Source organism: Acinonyx jubatus, chromosome B3 (genome assembly GCF_027475565.1).
Source record: "Acinonyx jubatus isolate Ajub_Pintada_27869175 chromosome B3, VMU_Ajub_asm_v1.0, whole genome shotgun sequence".
Classification (NCBI taxonomy): domain Eukaryota; kingdom Metazoa; phylum Chordata; class Mammalia; order Carnivora; family Felidae; genus Acinonyx; species Acinonyx jubatus.
In genome coordinates, this window is record NC_069386.1 from 20,592,044 (window position 1) to 20,604,068 (window position 12,025).

The 12,025-nt window shown below is 41.7% G+C and overlaps 1 protein-coding gene across 3 annotated transcripts in view; it reads left to right on the forward strand.

Moving 5' to 3' along the window:
- ENTREP2 (endosomal transmembrane epsin interactor 2) overlaps positions 1-12,025 on the forward strand; it is a 453,892-nt gene that overhangs the window by 415,828 nt on the left and 26,039 nt on the right. For all 3 annotated transcript variants that reach the window (XM_053223651.1, XM_053223649.1, XM_027067908.2), the window contains one exon: positions 5,541-5,648. In XM_053223651.1, the coding sequence (XP_053079626.1) occupies positions 5,541-5,648 (108 nt within the window). The remainder of the gene's footprint in view (positions 1-5,540; positions 5,649-12,025) is intronic.

The window sequence follows — 12,025 nt, forward strand, 5'->3', positions numbered from 1 at the left end:
TGCTCTGGTGGGGAAGGAGGGCAGAAACCCGGGAGCAGGCAGCATGGTTTAAAAATGCACTAACCGAGATGCAAGCCTGAATGATGCCAAGACAAGGAGGATGGACGAATCAGAGGAACAAATCAGTGATATAGAAGATAAAATTATAGAAAATAATGAAGCTGAAAAGAGGAGGAAAATAAAGGTATTATATCATGAATGTAGACTTAGGGAACTCAGTTACTCCTTAAGGCATAATAATATTCATATCATAGGAGTCTCAGAAGATGAAGAGAGAAAAAGAGGGGCAGAAGGTTTATTTCAGCAAATTATAGCTGAAAACTTCCCTAATCTGAGGAGGGAAACAGATGTGAAAATCCAAGAAGCACATGGGAGCAAGAGAACTCCCAATAAATTCAATAAAAGCTGGCCATCACCAAGACATATCATAGTCAAATTCACAAAATACACAGACAAGGAAAGAATCCTCAAAGCAGCAAGGGAAAAAGTCCTTAAACTACAGGGGAAGATAGATCAGGTTCACAGCAGATCTGTCCACAGAAACTTGGCAGGCCAGAAGGGAGTGGCATGATATATTCAGTGTGCTGAATGGGAAAATATGAAATATGCACCCAAGAATGCTTTATCCAGTAAGCCTGTCACTCAGAATAGAAGGAGAGATGAAGAGTTCCCCAGAGAATCAAAAACTAAAGAGTTTGTAACCACTAAGCCAGCCCTGCAAGAAATATTAAAGGGAACTCTTTGGGGAAAAGGGGAACAAAGCCAACAAAGACTAGAAAGGAATACAGAACATCACCAGAAACACTTACTTTAGAGGTAACACAATGGCACTAAATTCGTATCTATCAATAATCACCCTGAATGTAAATGGGCTAAATGCTCCAATCAAAAGACATAGGGTATCAGAATGTATAAAAATAAAAACAAGACACATTTATATGCTGCCTACAAGAGACTTATTTTATAAAGACCTAATGATACCTGCAGATTGAAAGTGAAGGAATGGAGAACCATCTATCATTCTAATGGATGTAAAAAAAAAAAAAAAAAAGCCAGAGTAGCCATACTTATATCCGGCAAACTGGATTTTAAACCAAAATCTGTAACAAGAGACGAAGAAGAGCCTTATACCACAATTAAGAGGTCTGTCCATCAAGAAGACCTAACAATTGTAAATATTTATGCCCCCACCTTGAGAGCACCCAAGTATATAAATCAATTAATAACAAACATAAACTCATTGATAATAATAGATAATTAATAATAGATAATAGTAGGAGACCTTAATACCCCACTTACAACAATGGGCATATCATCTAAGCATAAAATCAACAAGGAAACAATGGCTTTGAATGACACACTGGACCAGTTGGACTTACCAGTTATATTCAGAACATGCCATCCTAAAGCAGCAGAATACACATTCTTTTCAAGTGCATATGGAACATTCTTTGGAATAGATCACATATTGGGTTATAAATCAGTCCTCAGCAAGTACAAAATGATGGAGATATACCATGCATATTTGCAGACCACAACACTATGAAACTTGAAATCAACCACAAGAAAAAATTTGGAAATCCCACAAATACATGGAAGGTTAAAAACATCCTACTACAGAATGAATGGGTTAACCTGGAAATTAAAGAAGAAATTAGAAAATATATGGAAGCAAAGGAAAACTAAAACATGAAAGTCCAAGCCCTTTGGATGTAGCAAAGGCAGTCCAAGAGAGAAGTATATTGCAATACAGGCCTGTATCAAGGAGCAAGAATAGTCTCAAATATACAACCTAACTTTACACCTAAAGGAGCTAGAAAAGGAGCAGTATAAAAACCTGAATCTAGCAGAAAGGAACTAATAAAAGCTAGAGCAGAAATAAACAAAAGAGAAACAAACAAAAACAGAACAGATCAATGAAACCAAGAGCTGATTCCTTGAAAAGATTAATAAAATTAATTGATAAACCCCCAGCCAGACTTGTCAGAAAGAAAAGAGAAAGAACTCAAATAAATAAAGTCATTAACCAGAGAGGAGAGATCACAACTAACACCACAGAAATACCAAAAATTATAAGAGATTATGAAAAAATATATGCCAATAAACTGCACAAGCTGGAAGAAATAGACAAATTCCTAGAAACATACAAACTACCAAAATTGACACAGGAAGAAATAGAAAGTTTGAATAGACCCATAACCAGAAAAGAAATTGAATAAGCAATCAAAAATTTCCCAACAAACAAAAGTCTCCAGATGGCTTCCCAGGGGAATTCTACAAGACATTTAAAGAAGAATTAATACCTGTTCTTCTCACACTGTCCTCCCCCCCCAAAAAAATGGAAGGAAAACTCCCAAATTTCTTCTAGGAGGCCACAATTACATTGACTCCAAAACCAGAAAAAGACCCCACTAAAAAGCAGAATTATAGGCCAGTATCCCTGAACATGGATGCAAAAATTCTCAACAAGGTACCAGCAAATTTAATTCAACAGTATTAAAATAATTAGTCACCACAAGTGGTATTTATTCCTGGGCTTCATTGATGGTTCAAAACTCACAAATCAATCAGTGTGATATACCACATTGATAAAAGAAAGGCTAAGAACCACATGATTCTCTCAATAGATGCAGAAAAAGCATTTGACAAAATACAGCATCCTTTCTTGATAAAAATTCTTAAGTAGGGATAGATGGAATGAACCCCAACATCATAAAGGCTATATGTGAAACATCCACAACTAATATACCCAATTGGGAAAAAAATGAGAGCTTTTACTCAATGGTCAGGAACAAGACAGGGATGTCCACTCTCACCATTACTATTTAACATAGTACTGGAAGTCTTAGCCTCAGCAATCAGACAACAAAAAGAAATAAAAGACATCCAAACTGGGAAGGAAAAAGTCAAAATTTCACTATTCAAAGGTGACATGATATTCTATGTAGAAAACCCGAAAGACTCCACCAAAAAATTTGCTAGAACTAATACATGAATTCAGCAAACTCACAGGATATAAAATCAAGGTACAGAAATCTGTTGCATTTCTATACACCAATAATGAAGCATCAGAAAAAGAAATCAAGGAATCAATTCCATTTTACGATTATACCAAAAACCCTAAGATACCTAGGAATAAACCTAACCAAAGAGGTAAAAGATCTATACTCTGAACACTATAGGACACTTGTGAAAGAAAGTGAAGAGGACACAAAGAAATGGAAAAACATTCCATGCTTATGGATTGGAATAACAGATACTGTTAAAATGTCTATACCACCCAAAGCAATCTACACATTCAGTGCAATCCCTATCAAAATGCCACCAGCATTTAAAAAACAATCCTAAATTTTGCATTGAAGGACAAATGACCCTGAACAGCCAAAGCAATCTTGACAAAGCAAAGCAAAGCTGGGGGCATCACAATTTCAGACTTCAAGCTGTGTTACAAAGCTATAGTCATCAAAACATTATGGTACTGGCACAAAAACATACATATATATCAATGGAACAGAATAGAAAACCCAGAAATCTTCACAATCTTGGATTAGACAGAAGTTCTTAAACTTGACACCAAAAGCATGATCCATAAAGTAAAATTGGTAAGCTGGATCTTGTGAACATGAAACTTACAAAACTTGTGTTCAGTGAAAACTTGTGTGAAGAGGATTAAAAGACAAACTATGGACTGGGAAAAATGTTTGCAAACCACATATCTGACAGAAGAGCAGGATCTTAAATGCAAAAAGAACTCTCAAAACTCAATAAAAATGCATCCAGTGCAGTTGGGGAATGGGCAAAAGGTATGAACAGACACTTTACCTAAGAGGGCATAGATATCCAATGAGCACACATAGGGTTGCCTGGGTGGCTCAGCTGGTTAAGCGTCTGACTCTTGTTTTCACTTAGCTCAGGTCATGATCTCACGGTTCATGAGTTTGTACCCCACATGGGTTCTGAGCTGACAGTGCAGAGCCCGTGTGGGATTCTTTCTCCCTCTATCTCTCTGCCCCTCCCATGTTCGTTTTCTCTCTCTCTCTCTCTCTCTCTCTCAAAATAAATAAACTTAAAAAACTGAGCACACATGAAGATGTTTAGCAGCATTAGCCATCAAGGAAATACAAATTAAAACCATATTGGTATATCACTACACTACCTATCAGAATGGCTAAAATAAAAATGGTGATACCAAGTGTGGGCAAGGAAACAGAGAAGCTGGATCATTCATACACTGCTGGTAGGAACATAAAATGGTTCATCCACTGTGGAAAACAATTTGGCAGTTTCTTATAAAACTAAACATTCAATTACCATGTGACTCAACAACTGTACTCTTGGACATTTTTCCCAGAGAAATAAAAACCTATGGTCACACAAAGACCTGTACACAAATGTTAATGGCAACTTTATTTGTATAAGCCAACAAACTGAAAACAACCCAGATATTTCTCATCTGGTGCCTGATTGAGCAAACTGGGTACATCCAAGCCATGGAATACTGCTCAACAATAAAAAGGAATTAACTACAATACGTGCAACAGCGTGGATGAATCTTCAGGGGATTATGCTGAGTGAAAAAAGTAAGGTTACATGCTATATGATTCCACGTGTATATGGTTCTTGAAAGGACAAAATTATAAAAATTGAGACCAGATTAATGGTTGACAAGGGTTGAGCTGGAACGGGGAAGGAGGTATGTTGGTCATTGAAAGGGCAACATGGGGCAGGGAGCCTTGTGATGATGGAAATGTTCTTCTTGACTGCATCCACATCAATCCTGGCTATGATATTTCACTATAGTTTTGTAAGATGCTACCATGGGGGAAACTGAGTAAAGAGTATGCAGGATTTCTCTGTATTATTTCTTATATACCTGCATGTGATTCTACAATTAACCCAAGGTAAAAAGGTTAATTTAAAAACTTGGCATTTTAGGGGTGTCTGGGTGGCTTCCTCAGTTAAGTGTCTGACTTCGGCTCAGATCATGATCTCATGGTTCATGAGTTCGAGCCCCACGTAGGGTTCTGTGCTGGCAGCTCAGACCCTGGAGCCTGCTTCAGATTCTGTGTCTCTCCCTCTCTGCCCCTCCCCTCTTCGTGCTCTGTCTCTCAAAAATGAATAAACAGTAAAAAGGAAGAAAGGAAGAAAGAAAGGAAGGAAGAAAGCAAGCAAGCAAGCTTGGCATTTTATTAAATACTTAAAAATTTTGAGATACATTTTATAATTAATAAAGATTGCCCACCCACTTAAATGCTGGTGCAAGATTTTCTTAGACAGTGACTGCCTAATCATGATCAAAATTGTGAAATATATCATTTAGTATCTAATAATTCGATCAGCATTGTAGAAGAATAAACAGATGTGTCTCTATTAAAGTCCAGTTTTGATTATGAAGCAAACAAAAAGCTACAAAACAAAACCTCCACGAAGTGGGTAACAATTGGCCACACTTTTTCTGGACCCTGATGGAAATGCTAAGGATCTGCCTTCTGGGTTGTCAGGATGAGACTGACTTTCTTCTGCCTTTTTCTCTCTCACAGGATCTCCTCTTCAGCGTGTGTGCCCTCAATGTCCTCTCCACCATCGTGTGTGCATTGGCCACAGCCATGTGCTGCATGCAGATGGTCTCTTCTGATGTCCTGCAGATGGTGAGTGGCCCCCTTCCTTCCCAAGCACGCTCAAGATGGCTAGCCTGACCCCCTTCTCCTCCAGCCAGTTTGAAACCAACATAGAGTGGACACTTCTAGCTTCCAACCAGAAACCCCAAGGATGATAGGCCCTGAGGGTCCATGGAGGCCACCTCATGCTGCCCTCTGGAAGACAGAGAACCTGTACATTTGGTGCCACTAACATATTTATTTTAGGCATTGAATGCATGTTAACAGAGCTGCGTGTTAACAGAGTCCAGCCACCCTCATGCCCCTCTAGATGGCCTCTACTGTGTCCCCTGAATAATTTTAGTGACAATCCTGTAGCCCTAGACATCCTCTGGGCCCAGCACCTCCAGAGCGAGATGGCTTCTTCAAGCTTTAATGTTCTCTTTTAATAAAGGGAGGTTTTAGAAGATGAGTTCTTTTCCAATTGAAAAACTGCTCATCTGTGCTTTTTAGACTTCCTAATTAACCCTGAGCTCATAATCTGCTGGCAGGTCACTGGCTGGCCCTCATGACCACCCTGGCCAGGGTCTTACAGTCGAAGAACTGCTGCTCCCAAGGGAGAGAGATAAGAACAGGAGCAAGGGCCATACACATATTAATGCACGTTTATAAGTACATGCTTAATAAATAATGAAGGCTCTTTATTATTCAGTGTAAATGGAACACAGCCCACTGTTTGCTGTGTCACCACTAAAGTCAGTACGATAAAGAGAAACTAATGGGAAGATATTGCTCTCTAGTGCTCAGGGTAGGAATCATCTGTGTGTGCGTGCATCTGTCTGTCTCTGTGTCTCTGTCTCTTGTGTTGCTTCTTCAAGATCCATCTGCCTCCCCCTCAGTGTTTTATGCATCTCACGAAAAGAAAAGCAAGTTATTCTTGTAGTAGGCTGTTTTATTTGCTCTTTCTTATCCACCCCATGGCAATACATCAGTTCATCAAGATACAGGGCCAGAGAGCATCATTACCAAGATGTTAAAAATTCATTGGTTCTAATCATATGCAACATCCGCCTCTTTGTCCCAGTGTATATCTACACAGCTGTCACAGCCAGGGCTGACCTTTCTGAGAAGTGGCAGTTCCCCGAAAGGTATCTAATTAAGCAGTTATTCAGCAGCGATGAACTTTTGGCCCTGCTCACCGAGGCCTCATGTTGGTGATTTTCTCCGGCATGTTGTGTAAAGGAAAGGTTAAGTACCATGGGGTTCTATTCACCTCTGCATATTTTACTATTGATCTGTAAATATCACACCAATTTGACCAAACTAACAGAACCAAAGGGCTATAAATGTAAACGTTTGCATTTCCTGGTTTGAAGTGTTAGAATGAAACCCACCAACTAAACAAGCATCAGGCCTATGGAAGCTGTGATAGATATACAACTGTAACATCAAGAGCAAGGTCATTCTATCACTCTGCCACAGGGAACCTGAGCGGGCCTGGAATCCTGGGCCTGACGACAGCCATGACTGGGTCGGAGTCCCACCTCTTCTGCATATGAGGCAGGGGACTCTGGACATGTCACTGAACCTGCCAGAGCCTCAATTTCCTCAACTCAAATAAACCTAATGGTATACCTGGTGAACATTCAAGAAACATGACCTAGTCGATCCATAAATGTGGGCAGAACATTAGTTACTGGGCTATCTCAGCCACGACTGTGAATGCCATGGCCCTTGATGTACTTTGCCAACTGTAAAACACCAAAGGGAAATAAGGTGTTTTTACAATTAACACAGCCACCATCACAACCTCTGGTTGTTTCACAGCTGAGTGTTTGCGGGTAAGTTTGCTTCTTACCCCTGGCTTAGAAGTAGAAATCAGTTAAATTCCTGCAGGTGAGTCCTTTTCCCTTTGTGTCTATGGGCTATGGGACCAGACAAGGCTCAAGGGGAACAGGTGGTATATGACCATGGTGCATTGTGGAACCAGTGCATGATCTTGGGCACATCCCTGCCTATTGGTCCCAGTTTCCTCTGCTCTATGTGAGACTGTTCATGTTCTGCTTCCTCTTGGGTCCGCTGACAGAGGAATCACATAATGCATGTGTGTGGACTTTGAAAAACCCTGGTGGCCATGTGAAGGAGGTGGGCTTTTACCACATGGGTCAGAAGCTGGGTGAAGCTGGCCACACAGGCTGCACCCGTGAGAAAGGAGAAGTGGGAAGCCCAGGGGCTTATGGGTGCGCCCTGCAGGATGGAACCTGGTACTATTTATTCATGAAAATGCCTCAGGCTCTTTTTACTTTTTTAGAAAAGTCTTCTCCTTTTTCTCCAGCTCTACTCCATTGCAATTGACTTTAATTTTCTTACTTCATTTCATTAGACTGTTTAATTAAAGAAGTAATGTATGATCACTGAAACAAGTAAAACATAGAGATAGATAAAGGCATAGTTAATAATCTACCTTCTCCCATCTTATTCTCTTGAGGAAACTTTGCATTAAATCCTTCCATTTCTTTATTGACTTCTTAATGTTTATATTAACATATATATAATCTATTTTCCTTGTTCCTCCTTCCCTTCTTCCCTCCATCCTTCCCTCTCTTCTTCCTTCCATTATTTCTTCCTTTTAGCCAAATAGGATCGTACCATTCATTATCACTCTGCAGTGTGATTTTAATAGCCTGAAACTCTCATGGACATCCCTCTAGGTTAATCTACACAGAAATGTATTCCTGTCTACATTGATCCATAATATGGATGTAACGTCAGTCAGTTGGCTATTTATCTATTCGATCCATGAATGCTTGAGTTCTTTCTTTCTTTTTTTGAGAGAGGGCATGAGTGAGCAAGGGGCAGAGAGAGGGAAAAAGAGAGAGAGGGAGAGAGAGAGAAGCAGGGCTCATGCTCACCCAAAGTGGGGATAGAACTACGAGATCATGAACTGAGCCTAAGTCAGATTCTTAACTGACTGAGCCACCCAAGCGCCCTTTTCTTTTCAAAAAAATTTTTTTATTAATGTTTATTTATTTTTGAGAGGGAAAAAGAGAGGGACAGAGCACAAGCGGAGGAGGGGCAGAGAGAGGAAGACACAGAATCCGAAGCAGGCTACAGGCTCTGAGCTGTCAGCACAGAGTCAATGCAGGGCTCAAACTCACGAACTGTGAGATCATGACAGGAGCTGAAGTTGGACACTTAACCGACTGAGCCACCCAGGTGCTCCATGGCGCCCCTTTCTTATTTTTGATTTTGGTTTTGTTTATGTCACTGTGATCATATAGTGGTTAGTACTCTGCGTTGTGGTTTTGTTTATGCCTGTGCAGATGGTGCTTCAGTAAGCACATAGAGTCATAGCTCCCTTAGCCCACCTGTGCTGACCCCACTGGCCGGGTAGCCATGGTCTCCATCCCACCGATGATGCACTGCCTGCTCCCCGCAACACATTTGTTCACCAGCAGCCTCTGTGGTTCACCCATGTGCCTCCTCTGCTCCCAGTAGTTGGGTCACAAGCTTTCCAAGGGACAGTTGTATCTGTCCCCAAACCAGTCTATGTCAGTGGTATTTGGATTGTTAAGTGCATGTTCTAGTGCTATATAAGCCGATGAAATATGAGTGCAAAAAAGAGAATTGTTTATTTTACAAAAAAGGATGGAGTTCTTTGGGAAGATTCAGAAAAAAAAGGGGTCCCTGGATATACTGCTCTCAATTTTTGGTGTGGGTGAGATAATTATAAGAGGTTGAGATACAGAATTTTAAAAATCTAGGAGGCATCTGCACACACATTGTTTCACAAGTACCTTTAAGCTCCAGCCCTGCTCCAAAAGCACAAAAATGGGAAGTGAGTTAATTCTCATAGGTGTAGTTTATACAACAAAGAAGACCACGGGGTGCTCTAGACAATAGACTGAGACTCACAGCAAGAGCCTTAGCCTGGCATGGAAGGAACCCGCAGTTCCTTTCTTATTTCTGGGGATCAGCATTTTGGGATAAATAACCATTTGGGGAACTCATATAATGAATGCATGTATACATGAGATGCCTAGCGTCAGAATTTAGAAAGCTGAAGTACTCTAATATGTTTGGAACTAGTGGCAAAAGGCGATCTGAGTATAAAATTCAGTTTATAGACATGGTTTTATGGAGAAAGCTTTTACCTCCAAAGTGTCTCTAATCTCACATTTTTAGTTTTATTTCTTGAGCATAATCTCATTTTTCCATTTTTCCATTCAGCTCTTTTCCTCCCCACGTACTTTATTGCCAGCCACTTTAGCCCAAGAGACATCATCTGCTATTGCACGCATCTCCATTAGGAACTTGCCTGTGAACTTCATCTTTTATTATTGTCATTTATGTTCTCAACACTAGTCATGTGCCCTGTAAAGCAGAACACCTCCAGAAAGTGCAGACAGAGCATCGTTGCCCACAGAGCTAGCAAGCGGTGTTGCAGCCAGGGACGGTTGGGACACCACCTCCTGGAAGCCCCAAAATCGCTCAAGTTCACCAGTATCTTCACCTCTCTGGCTCACTCCATTGCTGGTTCAGCACCCCATGGAGGCTGGCCCTCTTTGGACCCACAGTGGGCTTCCTTGAGGTTTGGGTTTACCAGAAACGTCTCTAGGTAGTAGAGACTTATGTAGGTAGTGCTACTTATGTAGGACTAGGGGACTAGGACCAAAGGGTGTCTGGTTAATCTTAAAATCTAGTTACAGCAGACAATCCTAAAAGTGATACATACAAGCTACAAACATTTTATTTTTACTTTAAATATGCAGATGAGCATTTATCCATCAGGGTTTTGATTTGGGGCCAAGATCTTCTGTTCAATTATGGTTCAATTATTGTTCAAGATCTTCTGTTCAATTATGGTTCAATTATTGCTGTACTGAGTCGCACTTCTTTTTTTTTTTTCTTAATATTGATTTATCTTTGAGAGAACGTGAGTGGGGAAGGGGCAGAGAGAAGGGGACAGAGGATCCAAAGCGGGCTCTATGTTGACAGGCTGACAGCAGCAAGCCTGATGTGGGCCTCAAACTCACGAACTGCAAGATCATGACCTGAGCTGAAGTAGGACACTCAACCAAGTGAGCTGCCCAGGTGCCCCCAAGTTGCATATCCTGTATAAACTTCATAAAAATATCACTATCTGTAATTTCCAGATCCTTGAAATTGTCATGAGCCAGGGAAAATGAGATGCACGAACTCCCCTGGATATCTTCTGACTCCTCTCCCTCCCTTACAGCTAGCTGCCTTGCCAGTTCCCATTTTGGCAGTGGTTTCTGCTCAGCTGCTCTCCTTTGTCAAGTCTTTCCAAAGCGTTCAACTTGGTTCTCGTAGAATGAGCGTGTTTTCCTGCCTGCATTCATATTTCATTATGAATTACAGTAGTAACTAAAACTGGCCTTTAGCTGTTCGGGAATGCGCCCTTGTGTCCTGGGTAGGCAGGAAACACACATGGTACACCTGGCATGGTGCAGGACTGGAGAGCAGCAAGGTGCCTCGGGCAGGCGTCACTCCAGGGTCTGGAGCATGGAGGGAAACCCCAGCTCATCAGATCGGTTGGCCAGGAGAGGTGGATTAAGAAAACTTCTACCATAGTAATACTAGAGTATTTGTACCAAGTCTCAGGAAGGGTAGAGGAAGAGGCCTATTCCTCTGTATTTCTTAGCCCCTGAGGGAAGTCTCAAAGGTATGTGTGACCCATTCAGGAGCCAGAATGTGTCAGGGAAACTGGGAAAGTGTGCTGTTCCCAGCAAACTAGAGAGGCAGCTGCTGGTCAGGAGCCTGGGGAGGGTGTAAAAGGAGGCTGGCAGGCTTGTCCTGGGGCCTGGAGGAGACGAGTCTGCTCAGGACTCAGAGGAGTTTGTGGAAATTCCAGCCCCTTGTCTCCAGACCTCTGCAGGCCTGTCCTGCCCTCCATTCCTTACTTATCCCCCTCCCCCCGTGGCCAGAGGTAGAGGCATAGGGACTGAAGAGCTAATATTTGTGATGTGGTCTTGTTTAAGCCCCACAACACTACCGTCTGGGTCTGTGACCTAGAAATGGTGTTTCCCAGTGTGACCCTGTCAGGCCAGTTGGGGTGAGGAAAGGAGACCGAAACTCAAAGGGGTCAGTAATATGCTTATAGTCTTGTGGGCCCTCAGTGGTCAAGCAGGATCACCTGAGGCCTGCCGACCTCTTCACCCTTCATCTCAGACAACAGACTATGCGCTGTTCTCACGGAGCCAAATTTTAGGGTCTCTGCTAAGTGGGCCTCGGGAAGCCCAGCCCTCCACCCTGGTTCCCAGGCACGTGTAAGGACAGCCCATGCCTAAGTTGGGATTCCCTCTCCAGAGCAGACGTATGAGAAGAGACTTCCCTCCAACAGGGTCTAAAATACACACTCCTCTTTTGTGGATGATGAAGGCTGGGCAATAATGAAACTCCCATCA